The 23,603-nt window shown below is 41.4% G+C and overlaps 1 protein-coding gene across 1 annotated transcript in view; it reads right to left on the reverse strand.

Moving 5' to 3' along the window:
• The window catches only part of gabbr1b (gamma-aminobutyric acid (GABA) B receptor, 1b), a 238,692-nt gene that overhangs the window by 36,531 nt on the left and 178,558 nt on the right, over positions 1–23,603 (reverse strand). Inside the window, exons 13-15 of the mRNA XM_036566176.1 lie at positions 21,263–21,505; positions 19,307–19,370; positions 9,351–9,428 (exon numbers count right to left, since the gene is read on the reverse strand). Of these exons, the coding sequence (XP_036422069.1) occupies positions 9,351–9,428; positions 19,307–19,370; positions 21,263–21,505 (385 nt within the window). The remainder of the gene's footprint in view (positions 1–9,350; positions 9,429–19,306; positions 19,371–21,262; positions 21,506–23,603) is intronic.

The raw sequence follows: 23,603 nt of genomic DNA on the forward strand, positions 1-23,603 counted from the left end.
ATCAAAATTAATTACGGCAAAAATGGATATGTCATGATACACTGAATCATTTCCTAAAGAATCACTACTGACACAGTGTGAGGTTCTTGTTAGGGCTCTAGAGTGGTCTAGTCTAGACCTCCACTTCAGAGGAGTCCAGGAATCAGCCTTAAACCGTGAGCTGAGGGCTGATGTTGTATTTACTTTCGCTCGAGGATAACACCAAAGCCTCGGTCCCCAGAGTGGTCTGAAGAGATTGATTAAAGCTGAAAAACCAACCAGACCCCCTACTCCCACCCCCTACCACTTCAGGCCCTGACAGGCAACAAGAGGATCACGTGATGTGTAGAGAATGTGTGGAAGGATAACGATACTGGAATAACTTCAGGTGAGGGCAAGCGGGAGAGAAAAGCAATACTTAAATTAGAGACACACAGACAGATAGAGAGACAGAGAGACAGACAGATACACTATATGGCCAAAAGTATGTGGACACCTGACTATTACACCTGTATCAGCTTGTTGGACACCCCATTCTAAAACCATGGGCATTAGTCTAGAGCTGCCCTCGCTCTGCAGCGATAACAGCCTCCACTCTTCTAGGAAGGCTTTCCACAAGATTTTGCAGTGTGTCTGTGGAAATTTGTGTCCATTCACTATAATACTGGACGAGAGGGCCTGGCTCACAATTAACATTCCAGTTCTTCCCAAAGGTGATCAGTGGGGTTGAAGTCAGGGCTCTGCACAGGCCACTGGAGTTCCTCTACTCTTCTTTCATCAAACTGTGTATTAATGGAGCACACTTTGTGCACCTGTGCACAGTCATGCTGGAACAGGCATGGGCCGTCCCCAAAGTGTTGCCAAAAAGCTGGAAGCATATAATTATAAATGTCTAAAACCTCTTTGCATCGTATAGCGTTAACATTACCCTTTACTGGAACAGTCCCTGAAAAACAGCCCCAGCCCATTATCCCTCCTCCACCAAACTTTACTGTTGGCACTGTGCATTCTGTTAGGCAGCGTTCTCCTGGCATCCACCAAACCCAGATTCCTCCTTCAGACTGCCAGATAGTGAAGAGTGATATATCACTCCAGAGAGCACATTTCCACTGCTCCAAAGTCCAGTGGTGGTGTGCTTTACACCACTCCAGCCGACACTTGGCGTTGCACATAGTGATCTTATGCCTGTGGGCTGCTGCTCAGCCATGGAAACCCTGAAATATAAGGAACTGATCTGCGGCAGAGGTGGCATCCTATGACAGTGCCATGTTTAAAGTCACTGAGCTCTTTAGAACAACCCATTTACTGTCAATGTATGTCTATGAAGACTGCATGACTATGTGGTTGAATTTGTACACCTGTTAGCAATGAGTATGGCTGAAACACCTAAACAGCAATTTAATGAATAACAATAATAATATATTATTAGGCGGAATGGATGGATAGATAGACAGATAGATAGATAGATAGATAGATAGATAGATAGATAGACAGACACACTGCAAACAACAGCATCTTGTCAAGTGAAATTATCTTAAATCTAGTCGATATATCTAACATTTCCCATTTTGAGATGGTTGTGCAATTATTATAAGATTATCTAGCTTGTTTCATGACACTTTTCACTTGTTTTAAGTCATTTTAATATACTGCCAATACAGTGAGATGATTTTACTTAATAAAATGACTTAAAACAAGTAAAAAATGTCTAGAAATAAGGTAGATAGTTTTAAATTAAACTTACAACAATCTAAACAAGATAATTGTACTTGACAAGATACCATTTTTGCAGTGTAGATAGACAGATAGATAGATAGATAGATAGATAGATAGATAGATAGATAGGCAGATAATGTTTATATATAGTTGTTTTTCAGACAAATAAATAGCAACAGGCGCCTGTTGCAGCTTCTGTCAGCTGCTCCTGCAAAACTCTGCAGGCATCTTCCACGAGCCGCATCGATCAATAGGTCAGAAATAATGAGCTTCATTAACCCTTTAAGGCCGTCTACTCTTCTCCATTAATCAGATGACTTCTCAGTGCTGTTGTTGTTTTTATTTGCTATGTAAAGAAGGTGATCTAACAAAGCTAATAATCTGTATGTTTTTTCTGTTTATCTCACAAACTACCATTATAAAGAAGAAAATATGTGAATAGGAATATACATACATATCAGGTGCATTATCATCGTTATGTGCATTTCCTAAAGTATCACTACTGACACTATTGTGTGAGGTTCTTGTTAGGGCTCTAAAGTGAGTGGTCTAGTCCTTCAGACCTTCACTACAGAGGAGTCCAGGAATCAGCCTTAAACCTGTGCACTGAGGGCTGGTGTTGTACTTACTTTTGCTCGAGGATAACACCAAAGCCTCAGTTCCCCAGAGCAGCATTTTTATCGCACTTACCGATCGAACCTACGTCTTAAATGAGATCACTCTGATGAAATCACAGTGCACCCAGCAAAAAAACCCAGACTCATGCATCTTTTATTGCAGTAGACAGATTCTACATGCTGATATGTTTTGATATACGCAGTGTGGACATGCACATGCCGTAACGTCTCTGATGGCAGATTTAAAGAAGTTCGACAGGGTTAACGGCTTCTGCTTTTGTATATAAGCGGCGCAAGTCTGACTTCACACCTACAGTGTGCGGAGGAGAGCAGCGCATCTATTTATGCCCTGACTGGAAATCTACATCCATCAGAGTAACGCAGACCATTTCAGGTTTAAGTGAACAGCTCAAACTGTGCAGATCTGTGTGTGTGTGCGTGTGTGTGTGTGTGTGTGAATGTGTGTGTGTGTCCTGCAGCGTGTCTCTGTGTACTCATCCCGTGTCCTCTGGGCCACTGTGCTCTCTCACTGCTCAATACTTCTCCCTGACCTTGATGGTGGAATCGGGACAGTACGTTACCATGGCAACCAAGCCCCATAATGGTTGCTACGGTGACGGGAGAAGGAGGCAGCGATGCAGCGGTTGTCAGGGGCGACCAGAGAAAGAGAGACAGAAAGAGAGGGAGAGAAACGGGGTTAGAAGTGAAGAGTATAGCTAAAAGAGAAATGAGAGGAGGAAAGAAGAAGAGAAAGAAGGAGGGATGGAGAGAGTGGAGAGAGGTGTGCAGTACATTCCTCTGAACACAAAGGCTGATTTTTAGGGAACGGCAAGAGAAGAGCAGACACAGTTCACTTTCAACAGAGAGAGTGTGAGTGACAGAAGGAGAGAGAGAGAGAGAGAGAGAGAGAGAGAGAGAGAGAGTATAAATAAACAATAAATAAACAATAAATAAATAAAAAGTTAAGAGAGAGAATGAGGGAGAAAAAGACAGAGATAGATGGTGAAGTATAAACATTCCTCTCAATACACAGCCTGGTTTCAGTAGAGAGAGAGAGAGAGAGAAAGAGTAAGAACAAGAGTCAGAAAAGGGAAAAGGAAAAGAGTAGGACAGATGGAGAGGGGAGAAAGAGAGAAAGAGGAAAAGAGAAAGAGTGAAAACAAAAGGGAAAGAGAGAGAGAGAAGGGGAAAAGGGGAAAAGGAAAGGGTAAGTGAGCAAGAGCAAAAGAGAGAGGGAGAAAAACAGAACAAGAGTGAGAGAGGGCAAAGGAAAAGAGGGAGAGTGGGAGAAATAGAGGAAAAAAAAGAAAGAAAATGAAAGGGAAAGAGTGAGCAAGAGAGAGGGAAAAGGAAAGGAAATGAGAGTGAGAGGAAAAGAGAGAGGGAGAAAGAGAAAGATATAGAAGACAGAATGAGAGAGCAAAATGAAAAGAGAGAGAGAGGAAAAGAGAAAGTGGAAAGGAAAGGGTGAGAGAGCAAGGGGAAAAGAGAGAGGAAAAGAGAGAGGGATGAAGAAAAAGATATAGAAGACAGAGAGAGAGACCAAGAGTGAGAGAAGGCAAAATGAAAAGAGGGAGAGGGAGACAGAGAGGAAAAGGGAGAAAATGAAAAGGAGGGAGAGAGAGGGGAAAAGAGCGGGAAAAAGAGAGAGAGGAAAAAGGAGAGTAAAGGAGAAGGAAAGAGAGTGAGAGGAAAAGAGAGAGAAAAAGAGAGAGGGAAAAAGAAAGAGATAAAAGAATAAAGAGCGAGAGCGGAACAGTGTGAGAGAGCGACAGGGTACTCCAATCAACAGTTGTTCAATCAAAATCAGGGGTGAGAGAGAGAGAGAGAGAGAGAGAGAGAGAGAGAGAGTAGAGCATTAGAGAGGTCACAGCAAATCAAGTGCTGCGATCGGTCAGCACGTGGCGTCCGATCTGGAGCAAAGTCATGCTCCCCTTCAAGGGTCCCTCGTTCTGCCGTGTGTTTATTTTTATTTTTAGCTCCGCTCCTCCGTCTCCCAGAGCAGCAGCAGTCGGGAGGACAGGGCTGGTCACTGCGTTACAGGGTCACCACGGCAACTTTACAACCTGCCAGAGCGTACGACGGCCTGGGATAAGCTTGTGTGTCTCCACGGCGACGGGGGGTATGTGTCCATGTGTCCCCACCGCACACACTCAGACACTAACCTTGGCACATGCTCTGCATGCACGGCCAGTTGCCTTCTCCTCATCCTCCACTCTGGACAGGACGCTGAGACTCACACAGTCTGGTGGAGGTCAAAGATCACTGTTATTCTGATGCCCTCTGTCCAAGCACCACTGCAAGCCAGTGTTAGAGGTCTCCAGGTGGAGAGGGCGACATGTGGGGTTTCACATCAGCCTGACAACAGCTCCATTCTGTTCAGGTCAACTCAATGAAATTATCTATGCCCCGCCCACAAACGCACTGTCATGTCCACAGAGTGGACGATCTTTACAGAATGTTGATAAAAATCCCATTTAGTCATATAAACTATGGTTGGGGTTTAGATTTGCTACATAATGCTGAGTTCTTAGTTTAACTCCTTAAAATATTAGGCTTATTATACACTAAGGCTTATTATGCAGTAATTACAGGTACTTCAATGCAAACTGGCTGAGCTATTCTTAGGTTATAGAAGTGTGTAATAAAACTGCGTCCGTCGGCAGGCCCTGGCCATTTTAAGGGGTTAAAATGCTACATAACTTTTCGTGCCAAATACGTACTTTGCTGCTGTTGGAACAAAACCTTGTATCTCCATTTTTGATGTTTTTCAGTTTTTGACATAATTTGAAAATGCCTGTTGCCCTTTACATTGTGTGTGAATTCCATGATGAATGGACCAAAAAAAAAGACCCAAAATTACCCGCAATAAAGTCTGGTTCCACTGACTTACACTTAACGTAAAGAAGGTTTTTTCCTTCCCCTGTAAAGTTACCATTTTCGAGATATGAGGTTTTGTTCTGACAGCAGCGATTTGTTCTTAATGGCCTGTGTGGTTAAATTAATTTTAAGTTTAATATTATTGCAACACTGCTGGCATAAAAAATACAAAAATAGACTATAGAGCTGTACTGTGTTATTGTAGCTAATCAAAACTAGGCAGACTGGAAATGAGAATGAGAATTTGTTGCTGATGCTGATGCAAGCGTGACTAATAAATAAATAAATAAATAAATAAATAGTAACCCAATCCATTCTAACATACACAAAATAAAAATGCTGAAACTGAAAAAGCTGTATTGTGTCATCTTATTTCTCATTTCCTTGCATAAGATTTTTGCCAACAATCTGTAAAGCTGTCAGCTAACAGTTCTCACAACAGTTGCTATGGACGAATGCATTTGTGGCTGAAGCATAGAAAGATTAATTGCATTCTTTAGTAGCTGCTACTGTGGCTAGGTTGGACAAGCTTTTCAGAATTCTGGCAAAAATCCCTTTCAACATAATGAGAAACTGTAACTGTTCAATTGGGATCTAAAGATTTCTGCCTCTGTTCATCTCTCACAGCTGCAGAATAGCTTTACTGATATTGCTTGAGGCAACATAGAGTTTGTGTTATTGTTTCGTCTGCAAAATAGACATGTGGCAAGTACAACAAGGAAAACACTGTTGGTAAATTGTATGCCAAAAAACTAAATGATACCTCACAAGACTGGTGTTACATGGTGAAACTTTCATGCAACTAGTTGCATGTTGTGAGTAGACTGTAACATAATTTCCATGCAACTTTACAGTAACACGAAGCAATTCAAAAACAAAGTTAGTCAGTTCCTCCACTAGTTAGCCAATTAGCAGCTTGAATTTTCTGATACACTCTACTCTTCTCATTATAAAGTCATCTGTGAAGTGAAATTTACATATTTGCAGCATTTTATCATCATATATTTTTCCAGGTGTCACTGCCTTTTTTTATGTATCTGTATATCTGTAATTTTTCTATATATCTTATTATATATTTGACTTTTTCAATACATTCTGAGTATGTTAAGTCTTGTCTGCTTTTCGACCACCTAATAAACCATCTTCTATTTAATTTTCTTGTCCAGTGATCCTACTAAAGTCCAACTAAATGAACTTTCACCCTGTACGGCCAGCCTAACGGTGTGACCTCTCACACGTACAATGCTAAACGTCATTGAGCATTCACACTGCTATACTTTCTCATTAGGCTGAATGAATTTTTACCAACATTATTTAAAGCTTGTCCATCCTAGCAAGAATAACTATGAAAGAAAGCATGGATCTGTGGGTGGGACCAATTTCACGCGGGGACTGGTAATCAAGCTAATGAGTAGCTAATTATAAATCATGACACGAGTTCAACAGTAGCCAGGGGCATCATGAGGGTGGATGGCACACTCAGCTGGTGGTCTAGCAGGTCCAGAGAAGGATTAACCAACACATGAGCACTATCTCAGGATCCTGTATCAGCAGATCGCATTGATTCCCAGTGGGAAAGCTGAATAAACAAACGCAGCATCTGTGCGGTCCCATCCAGGGGCTTCCAGGAGGGTTTGTGAAAATCACAATAAGCGCTTCTGGTGACGGTGGCTGGCCACAGTTGCTATGGAGCTCAATGGTTCGGTGGATTTTTAAAAAAGCTCATTTTAAAAGCTCAGAGGCACAAATTCATCGTATCCAGGGAGTACTAATACTCCAGGGAGTACCAGGGAGCATAATCAGCACTGTGATGTGACACTGCACATCTTCAGTCATAAGTCCCACTCTGAGTCCACACAAGCACAAGCACTTCTGACTAGCCATCAATTAACACAGTTTAGGAAAACCAAAACGAGAGAGTTCCTGCCCATTTTGAGGTGCTCTTGCTGTGTTTCAGCATAATCTTAACATGCAATTGTCAGCGGCGCTGGTTTCATCTCCTGTGTATTTCCAGCCTAATGAAGCATGTGTTTAGCAGAAAAACTACTTTCTCGGCCCTCCTCATCCTGCATGCTGACAACTGCTTCTGTCACCATATTTCACTACCCTGACTATCTGACAGCTGCCCACTTGGGATCTCCATATCCGATCCATAGTATTGAGATTGGTTCCATTCCAGGCATAATTTAATGGATTAGGCATCAGCTATATGGGTCATTCTCCATTTGGAGTGGGAATTCAGGTGGATATATTTTTAAAAAATTGTTTCTTTCATCCCAAAACTAAACAATCTTAATATGTCCATTAACGTCTCCTATTATCATATATGTAAAAAGGAGAGCTTAATTCCAAACATATTTAACAGTCACTGGTGTTACACCATATTCATATAACACCAGTGACTGTTAAATATGTTTGGAATTAAGCTCTCCTTTTTACATATATGATAATAGGAGACGTGACTCCAGTGACATTCTGGTTAAAACTGAGGATTCTGTAAATTGGCTGACTGATTGGTGGTCAGGTGACCTTGTTCAACTGTTTAAAATCAGTAATAAAAATTACATTTGGCATTATTTTGACAAAATTTTAAATACTCTGCCATTCAAGCACATAACACCAGTGACATATAGAAGGTATGTGCTGCCTGATAAACTTTTCATAAATTATTAATAAATTAATTAAATATAGTGAGCAAGTATGACTCGCCCTCTCATGTTTTGAGATGCTTCCTCTCTGATGAGCCTCGACCCAAAGAAGCAGTTTAATAGAGCTGAAAATACTGTGTTAAAATGTAATGTAGGAGTCCTGATAACACCAACGACCAAAACCTCTGTCACTCCTGATTTTTTTTAAATAAAATACATATTTTCTAAATGTAGTATAACGTTAATGATATAAAAAGTAAACATGAATTTTTACATTGGATGTGTTTACATGCAATGATTTTTGTTTTCAGTTGTCGCGCTTGTGATTTTGACTGCTTTAAAATGATGTCAGACTCAGAAAAGCGTACTTCACCTGTCCTTATTAAAGAAGGCCGAGAGGAAGACGTCGTGTTCTGAGACACATAAGCTGGACGTCCGTCCCACCGCCGTCTTTTAAAGATCAGAGCATAAACTTCGTCTCCTCTGCAGACCAGTTTCTGCTCCGCCATGTTGAACATTATAAACTTTCACTATGACGTGACGCACGTGCAGAACGTACTGTAATCGGATACAGGCGTTTACACAGTTTTTATTCTTCTATTTAACAGATTATTTACAGGACTACCCACCTCGTTCAACTGGATAGAAACTGTATGGTTTAAAAGCAGACATTTGGGACAGACTCAAAGTCTCATGCATCAGGCAGCATTTATAACCATTTCATGTAATAGTTTTCTGTGAGAGGCATGAAGGTGTAGGGCAGGAAGGTTCCAGGATCAGGCTTGGAAACCCCTGGACTAGTGAACAACTCGTCCACACAGAGACTAAATGGATGACAAAACCAATTTGGAGAGCGTAAGTCACCACTCCTGGCGCTGATTGGCCCGTTCATACGCACACGGTCCACGGCAGGAAGCAGAGGAGTCTCTAAACGCCTGTCTGGGTCTGTTCTGGTTTGTTTTGTTCCAGTTGTCATGTGGCATCTTCTCCACACCGTCCCTGAGACTGAGCTTAAACCGGTCATGAAATTTGATTAGAAAATTAAATGAAACCATCACTCATGCTATATGGGGCACATTTTTATTAGTGTGCTTGCTCAATTTATGCTTTGGAATTACCTAGTGGCAGTTTTCTAATGCCGTTCATTTTTCTTTTCTTTTTTTTTTTATACCCGTGTAGCGAGGCAGCGCTCTCTGGAGCGGCACTGTTCTCACGGACAGAATGCTAAATAGAATTTGACTGACTGATTGATTAAGCGCCTCCAGCAGCCGAGCCTGCGGTGGATCCAGCTTTTATGGGGTCTGTGTCCGCGGCTCTGGATGTGACCGTAGGAGACGGAGAGTAATAAAGGCAGGGCAAAGTGAAAGGAACAGTGCTTCAGAAAAAAAGAGAAGAAAGATGGATGGATGGAGAGACAGAGAAAAAAAGAGGCAGAGAAAAGAAGAAAGCATGGTGGGCAGCCATAAAACAGAAGAGTGTGTGAAATATAAGAAAGCTCACTGAGTCTTACCTATCCACTTGTCGTTACCGTACCAGGAGAGATTGCCTTTGGTCATGTCATAATATCCAATCTTCTTATAGCTCCCCCCTAAAGGGAGAGAGAGAGAAAGTAAATAAGAGAGAGAGAGACAGATAAATAGAGAGAAATAGAGAATCCAAATTAGATTGAAAGAATAAGAGAAAACGGGGGAGAGAGAGAGATATATAGAGAGAAATAATAGAGAAAAAAGACTGAGAAAGAATTGAGAGATAGAGAGAGAAAAAAGGGAGGGAGAGAGCAGAAGAGAGAGAGAGAAAGAGAGAGAAAATGGGGGGAGCGAGAGAGAGATATATAGAGAGAAATAATAGAAAAAGAGAACAGAGAAGTGAGAGATAGAGAGAGATTAAGAGAAAATAGGGAGGGAGAGAGTAAAAAAGAGAGAGAGACAGAGAGAGACAGAGAGAACCAAGAGAGGGGGAGAAAAAACGAGTGAAGAGAGGGAAAGGTTACGGTTAAAAAGATGGAGACAAAAAAGAAAGAGAGAGTAAAAACAGGGAAGGAAACAGAGAGAGAGATTGAAGGGAATAGAAATAAACATTCAGAGAGAAAAGAGAAAGAAACACAAGTGAGAGACAGACAGAAACAGGGAAAGAATTAAAGAGAGAGGATGAGGAAAAAAGAGATGGAAATTAAAAAGATAGATGGAGAGAGAGAGAGAAAGAGAGAGAAAGAGATGTACAGAAAGAAAAAACTGAGAAAGACGAAAGAGAAATAAGAGAGAAATAAAATGAGGGAGAGAGAGAGACAGAGAAAGTAAGAGAGACAGAGAGAGAGAGAGAGAGAGAGAGACAGAGAGGTGTCCATCCTATTACAGAGCTTTTGAGATCAATATTGTCCGACAGCTCAGAAATTGGACAGCTTTCTTAATAAAAACATTACTGTGCGTCTTTAGACACAGGCAGCAGCCTCAGAGCAGACGCCATCATCAATCCTCACAGCTCCCGCATCAACAGCGCTCACAACGCGCCGCACACGCTGCTTTTTCCCTAACTCAGCTTCAGACGCAGTAACTGAGTAAAGCGCTGGAGCAGCGGCGCTGCGGAGAGAGAGAGGCTGATGGAGAAATATGTCTTCGTTTGGTATAATCAGACTTAAACTAAGGACATCGCTCAACAGGCACAAACATGCACACACACACACGCTCAGTAACACACGCTTACGGGCATGGGGGTCTTTACAGGGCTCCGGGGGCCTCCGCCCCCACACACAACAAGAAATTAGCTTAAGTGAGAACCATTATAATTATCAGGTGATCATTAAGCATAATTACTACACTCAGCTTCAGCCTCAGATTCCCCCCCGGGAGATCTGTCTGAGAGAGAGGGAGAGAGAGGGGGGAGAAGAACAGGATGAGAGAGAGGGGAGGGAGAGAGGGAGTGAGAGAGAGAGAAAGGGGAGAAGAAGAAGAGGGAGAAAGAGAGAGAAGGAGCAAAAGAGAGAAAAGGGAGAAGAAGAAGAATGAGAGAGAGAGAACGAGACAGAAGGTAGGGAGAGATAGAGTGAGAGAATGAGAGGGCGAGAGAGAGAGAGAGGGGGGAGGGAAGAAGAGAGAAAGGGAGTGAGAGAAGAGGGAGAGAAAGAGAGAGAGAAAATGAGAGAGAGCGAGAGAGAGAGAGAGAGAGAGAGAGAGAGAGAGAGGTGTGTCTAGAGCTGCGGTTTCACTTTCAGCCAGTAATTTTTATTTTTCTGCATCACTGCCAATAGCATAACAGGTGTAATGCCTTTCAACCAATTAGACTGTGTCATCGGAACTAACTATAAAACTAACTATAAACTATAAACTATAAAAACGATAAACGCCATCCTTTAAAAAACGAGCTGACCATCGTGAGTTATTCTTAACAGAGCTTATTCTGACCCTAAATACGCTTTGTCACAAAACTCGTTATCATCCATTGTCAAGGCAGCGCAAGTTCAGAAACATTAGCGCTGTTCTCGAGTAGAACCTGTTAAATCTGTTAAGCGAATCAGTGCACAGTATTCGGGTCAGGCGACTCGACACTGCTGCAAACTGTTTTAGGTGGAATCTCAAACGGCTCCCTTCTCCCTACAAAGTGCAGCACGTAGGTCTTAAAATAACAGCTACTGCATCTAAACAGAGCTCAGTGTGTCTAACAGAGAACCAGTTTGGATTCAGCCATGTGTGCACAATTCATACTGGACATAAAGCGCAATATTTGGGTGTAAAAGCCAAAATTTCTTAACTCACAATGCGCACTATATAGTGAGCAGTGAGCCATTTGAGATTCAGCCTTAGGATTTTTGAGCTCTGATCTTATAGCTGTTCAATATTGACCATTATCTGGCTGTTTTTGTTGCAAATTTCAGCTCTTTATCTACAGGTTTTATGTAAAAGAATGTTAAATATTGCACCTCTGAAACATGAAATGACTATTGGAGTTAACTGTCTTTGCCAAAAAACTAAATTTAAATTTTAAAAGATTCAATAAAGCTTAGTTACTTGTATTTTATTGAGTTATTTTTACTTAATCAAAACAGCCCAACGGCAATTTGTTTGACATTACCTGCAATGCACATCAAAAAAACATGATTTTGAAGATCTGTTTTTGCAAATCAAGAATTTCTCATGGATCATTCACTAAATTTGTGTTTTTGTCAGGGATAGGCAACCGATTGATAAGCTAAGCTGGTGCTGTAGCCGGTACTATGGAAGTACCGTTGAAGTTATTTAAAGATTTTCCTTGGAAAAAGAGAGACAATATGAAGCTTTTAACTACATCAATAAATTCAAGCTACTGAAATCTTTAGATCCCAGTGTGAGAAATGAAAAGCCACACATGGATGCTGGCTGCTTTTCGACCAAAAAAACCCAACTGATTTATGACTCCTCATTAGGTTGAACAGGATCTGTGCCAGTGTTCTGTTCGACCTGGCAACAGTTGCTATGAAAGAGCACATTTGTGGAGCACGAATGGGTCAATTCTGGTCCTATTAGGCTTGAGTCCAGCCCAATTTGGAGATTTCCTTCCAACCACATCTACTAAACCTGCTAATTAACTGATAAGTTGAGTCAGGTGTGTTTGCACATGGAAATCACCAAACTGTGCTGAACCAAAGCCCCCCAAGACCCCTGCTTTAAACAGCACCAGCCTGGCTGTATCATACTGGAATTTTCTGGCTTGTATCTGCAGCTCTGCGCTGTGACTCATAAAGCCACGCTCTACTACAGAGCGAGAACTATCAGAGGCCAGCCGTACGCTGAGCCGCGGCATCGTCCCGTTGTCTGGAGCCATGCCTTGCTCCAATTAGCCTCAAACTAATGACCTATCAAAAGCAGCAATCTCCTTTTCTGGAACGGGTAGCACAAAGCAGGAGGGTGAAAAAACACTCCAGGCGAACACAAACTTCCTTTTTAACAGTGCCAAACAAAGAGGCGGGCACGCGGGCGATACGGGCACAGCTTGAACAGGAGAACACAGCGGCGCTGATCAAAAAACACTCAAAAAACAAGCCTCCGAAACAGCCATGAACGCAAACGGCACCACCAAAGAGGATCCAATCAGTGTGTCGCAGCAGAAGCTGGAGCATCAACATACTCAGCACTGCAGGCTGTTCATTAGAGCTGCGCAATATGGATGAAAAATGGGATGTGCAATAAAGCTGTTATTGCAATAAAGATAAAATTATGATTAAAATATTTCAGACTAGATTATTTGATCCTCACGGTCTTGTTCTCTGGTGCTTTTTGACACTATTTACTTTTTTACATAAAAGTGGCCACCGATACTTTTACTTTTCATGCACAGTTTCTTAGTAGTTTCTACATTTTAGTGGTTCTACTAGAGCATAATTAAATAAGTGTACAGTGTGGACAGTGCCATTTGAGCGGTGATGTTAAATCTAGATTTCAGTCTTGATAAATCAGAGACACTTCCATTATTAAGGCCCTCTGCAATGTGTTTTCCTGGCAATCTATATCACAATGACGATAACATAACAGGACACAATGTGCAGCCTTACTGCTCATGTACTAATGTCCCATACAAAAAATCTGTATCTACTTATAACATCTATAATATCTCCTGATACACTGTTACACATGAGAGGTCAGCTCAACTCAAAATGATATAGTAACTGATTACATGGCTTTTCTTGAGTTGACTCAAGAAAAGTTCACCCAACTCAAACTTTTTAGTTCTGCATCTCAGTTAGGTCAATAAAATGATCTTATTTTTTACACTCAACTTCCCCTCTGGCCAGGGCTCTTTCCATCACACAATCCTGCTAATCCTGCTTTTCCTCTTGAGTACACAATTATGGGCGGCTAAGGCATTGCTGGGGCTCAAAGATGTTGTGTGTAGAAATGTTTAATAGACTGGAGAAATATTTGTTGTTTTAACTTTAAAGCATGGCATCGTCTCATGTGGTGCAGCTTTCTAATATTTCACCCCAACATCAGGAGGTTGTGAGTTTGAATCCCAGCAATGCCACAGCTGTCCATATCCGGAAGCCCAAGAGGAAAACATGCCAGATGTGACTGTGTGATAGAAGGAGTGCCAGCTAGTGGGGACGTTTTGTAAAAAAATGCAAATTCAGTTTTGTTTATCTAACAGAGATGGAGACCTAGAAACAGTAGCTGGGAGAGTTTTTGACTCAACTAAGAAGTTTGAGTTGGGTGAACTCAAGTTGAGTCAGCTCAAGAAAAGCCATGTAATCAGTTACTTTATGATTTTAAGTTGAGCAGACTTCAGTGCACTTGCAGCAGTTTTTGTTTATATGTATTCGGATATTTTAAAAAAATGTTTTTCTCCATTTTCCAAAAAATATCCACCCACACCAGCAGCTTCTTCTGAAAATCTCTCCATCCACAAGAGGATGCAAAAATAACTCAAAACACTCACATGAGCATTCCAGCCCATTAGAAAGTGTTAATATCTTATAAAATGTGATGTCAAACACTTCATGAAGAACATCCCTGCTGAAAAAGGACCTTTATACTGGGAATTGGCTTAAAGATATCCAATAGAGACCAATAGTTTACTGCAGAACACCTTTAGATCCCATGAGGAAACCATCTGAGGCATTTAGAATCCACCACTGGTCACCTGTTAAACTATTAGGATCCTTTACACTGTTATCAACCCACTAAAAAGCCAAAACACATTACAAAACCATTAGATACCAACAGAAATACTTCACTTCATGGTCTTTATGGGTTTTGTCAGCAGGGATTATGAGAATGCACAAATATAGAGTCAAACAAAGTGACTCTGACTCGCAGGCCTTCAGACATCCATGATTCAACATTTTACACAGACCCAAAGTTCAATTTCTACCAGAAAATAAAAGCTTAATAAAGGAAAGTGAAAGAAAGCCTACGCTTGTTGCTGTATGTTTGTTTACGTTGCCATAGCTATGTCTCTGAAACGTCCACGCGGACCTGTCCAGGCAAAGAATTGGAGTTTTTCTAGCTTTTTAGATAGATAGATAGATAGATAAATAGATCACTTCATTAATCCCAGAGGGAAATTCTTCTATTACTTCTATTTACTGTGCAGTACAAAGCACAGTAAAGAGCAAAACAAGAGCAAAATGAACAGGAGTAAAGTATTGTCTTACAGTATTCACAGATGCATAAATAGAAAGTAAAAAGATAAATAATAGAATAAAATAAAATAAAAAATATAGTAAAAACAATAAAATATCTGTACTGTAAACGATAACCTATGTTAACAGTTGTGCAATATGACATTTACAGACAAAGTGACAGTGCAATGTGCAATATTTGTGGACAAATAAACAAAGTGGCAGTGCAATATGGAATATGTATAAATGTATGTGGCAGTGCATAGTAATATGACTGAGTTTACTTCATTTGCATTGTGGAGTTAGAACTTATTTCGAATCAGACTTTGGTTAATGATCATCACATCACATATTTTTGGCATTGTTTTGATATTTGTAGTTCAGGTGAAACCCCATTTACAAGAACTGAGCACAGTACATTCTGACAGCTGGTAACATAATCCCCCCCAAACTGCTGAGCACAAAGAAACAACCCATTCGTCAGACATATTTCAGACAGAGGTCTACATACTTAAAGAGTAACTACACCCCACTATTTTCAGCTCCACCCCTGGCTCACCTTTGAAAAATGCTCAAAAATGGGAGGGGCACGCTGGGAGGGGCACTGCAGTGATCTACGGGTATGGAGGTGGGCCTGGGAGGGAAACTGGGTGGGCTGGGCTGCTATGTTTTTAGAGCTAGCGTACGTTAGCTACCGGAAAATATGGAGAGAGACAGAATCAAACAGCACTTTTGCAACTGAGAGTCTTACGACGTTGACGCCGTAAGAAGAGTTAACGTAGTGCCAGAAAATGATTAGCGGTGAGCGGCAGAGGCGCCGAATGGTAGAACATTCCCTAAAACTGTGACAGCTAGCTTCTAATTATCTGCTCAGCACGTCTATATTCGATATAACCAGATGTTCTCCCTCGCTCTCGGCTTGTATGGTTCCTTATTTATGAGCGCGGCACGAGCAGAGCCATCTCTCTACATGGCTCTGGGCACGAGTAGGGCGTCATCAGGGGGCGGTAATGTTGGTTTACTGATTTGCATACTTTGACTCTGTGACTTTGGTACGAAGACAAGACACGTCATTTGCGCCTATAGCAGAGCTGAACCAGAGGGGCGCTGCAGAGGCAGAACTGACCACGATTTTTACAGTTTGGAAAGATGTGTTCACATTTCAAGCAAGGCTGGTATATTTTATTATTACAGAGCAGTGCATTCCAGCTATTAATGAAAAAAAAGGTCTTAGGGTGTAGTCACCCTTTAATAAATGAAAACAGCTGCAGGCATGTGCAAGTTAATGGTGTGATGTCAGTGTTTTCAAAAATCTGCATTTTGGCCATCCACACATTTTCAGAAATCCCCACTCTGTAAAGCGTTTTCAGAAACCTACATTTACAGTGACTGAAAAAGCCATTTTCATGTGGATGGGACGCCAAAACCAGAGAAAAAACTATGCATTCAAAAATATCTGGATACGTGTGGATGGAGCCTCCATGAAGGGTTTTATTTCTGACTTCTGACGTTTTAATATCTAGCCTGCATATGTTAACCTAATGAAGAGATGTTCCAGTGCACATTCAGCGTCCCAGTGCAATGTGACTCTTATGGCATGGCCTTCAGCTCAGGTCAAAAACAAGAAAAAAACACCTCTTTGATAATGCTAATTACTGATAGCGTCCCTATGGGATTCTAAAGGTATGTTAGCGCCAAGCTAACAGCTGTGCACATGAACCTTCTTTCCTGATCATTTTTCATTGGGCAGGTCAAGATTTTAGCCTTTTTGTTCCCAACCAAAGCTTAAACATGAAATTAGAGTACTACTACAATACTCACAGAGTTTAAATACAAGAGGCATAAATGGGTCAGAAATTACAGACATGCATTTTTTAGCTCCCAGAAATAATTAAGTACTACTGTAAGGCCCTGAGAAATGCCCAACGCAGCTTCCCCTGACATACATACCTTGAAATAGAATGTAAATTGAAATGTAATTATTTATATAACTATGTTATTACAAGTACATTAATATATAATGTGAATTAAACACATAGTAAACACAACCTAGAGTTCTATGCGTTAAAAGAAATAGCGCTGTGGTAATATAGGAGATGCAGGCGCAAACATCCAGAGAGAACGTCCAATTAAGACCAACAGACCACCCTTCAGACACAAAGGCCAGGAGGCCATATTAACCACTCTGTTCAGACATTTGCATTTCCTGCATTTGCATCACCATGGAAACAAACGTAAGTAGGACCAGGCGCTTTAGAGAAAACACTCAGATGGACGATGTCAGAAGCAACGAGGGAAGCATAAGAGGCAGAGAGGAAAAATCCTGGCAGGATGAAACTCAGAAACAAAGCTCAGCTCTGTGCGAGGTGTAAAAGGTGGGCGAGCCGAAGACGCAGCCAAGCCTCCATCCTGAGGACTAATAGCATGTGAAGTGTTGGCCTTTTGCACTTGGATTTGAAATCCAGCTGCATTTCTTCCTCGAGCTCTGATAGAACACTGGGACTGAAGATTCGAAGACTATCTTTAAAAAAGAAAAAAATGCCCCACTTCAAAAAAGCTAATTTGGCAGAGACTTAAAAGCAGCTTCTTCTGCAAACCATCCAACATTTAATAAAATATTCAACAAGCAATATGAAGCTTTTTAAGCCCACACTACAGTTTGCTTGTCATTACGGTTGCAGTGATTCACCACATACAAAGTTTGTTTCAGTGCAGTGGTGTCTCGATTCGATACACTTCGATACAGCAAAAATAAGGAGTGGCTAAAATGTGCCTTATAGTGATTGAACACTATTGTTATCTGGTTTATGTTCTTCTTCCTCTTTATCTTTTTCTTATTTTTCTGCTAGATTTCTGTCCGCTTACTCGTCCCAAAGTTTGTGAATTATTGTCACGTTTCCTACTTCTGAATGTTTGGTGTGATCAGGAATGGTGTGCTTGTTAAGCTTTTTGTTCCGATGTACGATTTACGTACAATCTTTGTTAAATTCAGAATTTTTTTTTTTCTCATAGAAAACAATGGGGTAAAAAATTGTACATCCATCTACTGCACCTTAGCAACCACTTGATATACCATTATAATTGCCTAGCAACATCCTAGCAACCACCTCTGATTCCATGGCAAGCACCTAGCAACACCTAAGCAACTACCTGTGATACCACAGCAACCACTTGATATACCATTATAATTGCCTAGCAACATCTTAGTAACCATCTAGAATACCATAGCAACCACCTAGCAACCACTTGGGATACCATACCAAACACCTAGCAACGCCATAGCTTGCTTTTTATGAATCTTTATAAAGGTACTCTTATTTTAAAGTGGTACCCTCATTATTTACTATAGCCTTTCTCTTATGCAGCCCTAAATAAAACACAATACAATATGCTGTAATAAAATTGGATACAATATGTTGTACTTTCACACCTCTACTCATCATATAGTAACTATTATTCAATAATAACTTATACAGTGTAGATTAAAATCTTGTAAAATAGACACTAAACCACAAACTGATGGCAGAAAAACGTCATATTTAAGTTTACTTTCTGTATTTTCACTTAGAAAATCAAAAAAACATGTAATTTTACGGGGGATATTCAAAGTTCTTCACTGCATCTGCAACAAAATTGTTGTAATATGATTCAAAACAGTGACTGCAAACTTTAAAAGGGTACTAAATGTTCATTTCTATTTATCTGCCATTTTATTATGTGAAGGTACAACAGAAAAAGGAGTTTGAGACAGGAGTCCTCTCCGCATTCTAATTTTCTCAGTTCCATTCAGATCTGGATCATCTGAGCATGAAAACTCAGCTTAGGGTGTTTCACCTGCCACCTGTAGGCTGATAGCAGACTCATAAATCATCTCTCCACATCCATGAGCAGCGGAGCATACTGATCAGCACCGCCACCGCCCAAACGCAGCACTTTACCTGCAGCTGCCACTCGTTAAAAGCCTTTCCAGACACATCGTCTTCACACTCGGCTTGGCGCCGCTGGCTCCAACGAAGGGACGACTGTTTACGCCGACTAAGTGCAGCGAACGGGAGCCACACTGTCATTCACGCATTAATCATTATAATTTTGCATCCCGCAATTAGCTAATCGCAAAAGGCCCCCATTAATTCGGCTTGTGTGGTAGTTTACCTGTTGAGTCAATATCAAGCAATACAAACAGATCTGCTACGCGAATAAACACTACAACGACCCATTATGTTCTCACCGAACGGATCTGTCAGCACCCCGACAAGTCATAAGCAATTACGCCGTCTGACAAAATCACAGCCTGTATCGGTTTATCATAATCATAAACCGGCCTAATGAACACTGTCACCCTTCTGTCATAACTGTGCAGACTGGTGAATTTCACTTGCCTTGCAGTTGCTCGATCAAAGTCCAGGCCATCCTGGAGCCCTGAGCGTCGAACACAACGTGGCCCTGGAAGAGATCAACACAGACATTTTTACACTTTTACTCCTCTCAGAGAAACTCTCTTTTCCCCCTTTACGTCACCGTCTTTCTCACATTTGTCTCTTTAGCACACCTCTCTCCTCACTGCCTCAAACCAGGCTGACAGTCGAAGATGAAAAATGTATCAGTGTGATAAAAAAATCCTTATCAGATCCAGTCTTGTTCCATCTTGCCAAACATCCCTTTCAAGGAACAGGTTGGTGAAAAATCACATTTACAGAATTTTTCCTCTTCCCTAGATCTGAGGCCAGCAACCCAATTGTTACGAAGAGCCATTTTGTCCTTTCAACAAAAATCAAACCACTTTGGGAACAACATTTTATGTCCGTTTTGCCATCTTGGCTGTAAATATGTCACAGTGCTCGCTAATGTTCTAGTATAGGCTAAACATAATATAAACAAAAACGCAGACTTACTTTGCTCTGCTTTAAGCTTTAGCTCAGCTATAGCTGCGTTTCTCGCATCTCCAGCAGGAAACTTTTCCTCAAAAGTAGAATAGTTTGTTGTAAAATGTTTCTCAACGTTCAGTCAGCTTTTCATTCGCCAGCTTCTTGTTCAAATTTGCCCGTTCCACCTTAAATTGTGGCTAAGGTGCCAGAATGTAACTGCTTCACCATTTAAGGTGGAACAGGAAAATCTGAACCAGAAGCTGACAAATAAAAAGCTGACTTCAAATCCGTGACTTTTTAGTGTTTGACAGTTTCTCGTTGCAGATTAAATGTATCAGGAAACCAGCTGGAGTGATTATGAACGCAAATAAGTCTGTTCGTCTCCAAATTATTGATGTTATTCTTAAATCTTTCTCTTTGACTTTTCGTTAGCTACTAGTATATATGGGCTATATTAACTCCAGCATTTCTTGTTAAAACTGTGTTGAACAATCAGCAGAGCTTTACTTTACTGTAAAGGAGGATTATTTTATTTTTACCTGAAAATCTGATTCCGCTGTGGAGCCACAACAGGACAGTAAAAGAGACGCATGTGGCTCCAGAGCCACATGTTGCTGACCCCTGCCCTAGATGTAGTCAATCAGTCAGGATAACAGACTTGAGTACTGTGCCACTAAAAGTATTTGGACATTTGTGCCATACCTAAAAATGTATTAAGTTCATTGTGTTTGGAAGTGGAACTTATTTTAAAAGGACCAGTCCAAGACTGTCATTTTCTGTTTAGTGTCCTATCAAAAGGTGGTTGGTTTGTTTCAGATCGAATGTACTGCTCATCTGATGGGGACAGTTTTGGTGTCTACCAGGTCTTCCAGATGGTTGTTAGGAGTCCCATTTTCGAAACTCTGGTTTTTCCCACTTGTTTTCCTTTGACTTCCCCCTTCCTTATGCAAGTGGATTATCTTACATCCTGAAAAATGAATAACTTTATGATTGTTTTGATTGAAATAAAATAGATGATTGGTGGTCACTGAATTTTGATAGTACTGTATTTACCAGTAATGCTTCTGTTCACATGTGATCCCTCCTGGAAATGTACTAAGTTTTGCGCAGGTAAATTTCGTTGTTAACTTGATCGGGAATTCGACTCTGGCTCGTCTTCACATTTAACTAATTGCCATTTAATTACTGCTAAATTCCAGTGAGAAAGGGTCATTCGAGGTTACTTAACAACTTGACACAGCTTAACGCAAGTGTGAGATGATTTAAACGTGCAGTTCGTATTATGCTAATTGGTGGGGAATAAACTTTCTCACTATTTGTTAGCTACATTATCCTTGTTGCTCCTGCAGAAAACTAAAGCAGCAAACCTCAGACACTAAACATGTTCTGAATGGAGTGGCTACATTTGGCGTGAGGGGAAAACTGATCCATCACTTTAATGTCACTTCTCTTTAATCCAACAATACTCACAGAGACCCCCTCGAAGGAGCTGGTGTTGAGGGCTCGGTAGATTTCTGCAGTGATGTCTTTGTTGTTGTAGTTGAAGTCCTCTAGCCGGCGGCCCCTAGCCTTCAGGGGCTCCACGGTCTTGTTGAGGGCCAAAGCCAGAGCCCACACCGCATCGTAGGCCAGCGGGGCCTCCTGAAACCCCCCTGTCTCCTGGGTCCTGCCGCCCAGCTTAGACGTCAGCTGATTCACGAACTCCTGTGAGGTCTGCAGCAGAAAAAAGGAAAACAGAGGAGGAGAAATTTACTGAGATGAAACGTGTGTGGCTACGTGGATAGCCAGGGGACACAGAGTGAGAGATAAAGAGGAGGTGAGAGAGGGGGAGAGAGAGAAAGAGAGGGAGGTCTGGTCGGGATAAGGCACAGTCTTCCCCTGTGGGAGCACATTACGCTGATACACTTTTCTCTTTGGCGCTAAAGACCTAATTCACTCATGCACAGACAATGTGCAAAGTAACAGTTCGTTAAAAAATACATTTTGCACTGTCATCCTGCACATATCCCATTTCCCAACTTCACTGTTCATCAGCCGAGACATGACTGGTGTCTGAAATTTGCTTCTTTAGTGTTGCACTGAAGCTACGTGGCTAAAGTAGCTAAGTAATGGAAGCTCTACCAATTAGCATCATGCAAACTGCACACACTGCCCTATTAGAGTCTTATGTGGTTTCTGACCCTGTATGACGCACTGGTTTCTAGAAAAATGGACAAAGGCATATCACATCTTCTCATCAGGAGATCACGAGTTCGATCCCTTGTTAGGCTACAGTTATCCGTGGCCGGGAGTCTAAGAGAGCACAACTGGCCTTGATCTCTCTGGGTGGGTAGGATGGCCCCCCGTCTCCCCCATCACTCAGCGCAATGCTAGCCAGCACTGGTATCTGTTAGCTGACGTAACAGAACTGGTGGTTAGCGTTCTCCTCCAAGCATGTTCAGCTATCGAATGTTGTTGTGTTAGCGGCAGTGAGAAAAGATGTTGTGGTGCTTCACATGACTTGGAGGAAGCCTGTGCTAGCCTTCACCCTCCTAGCGCTGGTGGTATCATGTGATCCTAACTAGGGGGTGGAACTGCATATAAATTGGGGAGAAAATTGGGAGAAAAAATTCAGGTGCCAGAACTGTGTTCATACTTTTGTCCAATGTTATAGACAAAGGTGTGTCATACAGTGTTAGAGGGGCATTTTGGTCAAAATGAAATGTAACCACTGCTTCATCTCTAGTGAACATGCTTACTGTGCCCCTACAGTGGTACCACAGTAGTCTCGAAAGATTTTCCGCTTTCAGACTAGCATCACCTTCTCATCACCGTCTTATGATGTATCTTGAAGGTGGAAGGGACTTTAGAAAAACTACAAGTGCTTTGGGGCAGATCTTTGGGAGCAGGCTGTTTGATACACTCTTGCTAGCTGGCCAATACGAAACAAAGCCCTATATCTACTGATATGAAGTCAAATATCACATCTGTATTCATTAGCCTCTACATAAGTGGATTTCTTCATCACTGTGGGAGGTATAGACGTAATGCATGCTGGGTATTGTAGTGAGAGAACATTGATGACAATACAAAAAGGACACAAAATCATGAATTCTGTTAAACTGATGAGGCTGAGGGATGCGCTACAGAATATTGTATAACATATGATAAATAACATTAAAAACTAGTTTTAGGCTGGAATGACCCTTTAACAACTCGACGTGATTTGAGGCAAGTGTGTGACTATTTAGGCATGCATTCTGCACAATGCTAACTGGTATACATAAGCTTCCGTTACATGTTAGCAACATTAGCCTCATAGCTCCAGTGCAAAACTAAAGAAAAAAACTTAAGACACCAAACGTCGCTGTCCAAAGAAAAACATGTATCTCCAAACGAGTAATGTTGCAGCAGAGGGCAAAAACATTCTTGACCAGAATTCAGTGTAAGAAAAATAAAATTACAGATGGATAAATTAAGCACATAGCCTTGCAGTCTCGACAGACAAAACACTGGCAGTAGAATGGGTCGTACTGATGAGCTCAGTGACTTTAAGTGTTGCACTGTCATAGGATGACAGTGTAAAGCACACTGCCACTGGACTCTGGAGCAGTGAAAATGCATTCTCTGGAGTGACAAATCACGCTTCTCTATCTGTCAGTCTGATAGACGAGTCTGGGTTTGGCGAATGCCAGAAGAACGTTGCCTGCCTGACTGCACTGTCCTGACTGTAAAGTGTGGTGGAGGAGGGATAATGATATGGGCTTGTTTTTCAGGGGTTGGCCTAGAACCCTTAGTTCCAGTGAAGGGAAATCTTGAGTTTGGTGTGGAA

Source organism: Colossoma macropomum, unplaced genomic scaffold (assembly GCF_904425465.1).
Source record: "Colossoma macropomum unplaced genomic scaffold, Colossoma_macropomum, whole genome shotgun sequence".
Taxonomy (NCBI): Eukaryota; Metazoa; Chordata; class Actinopteri; order Characiformes; family Serrasalmidae; genus Colossoma; species Colossoma macropomum.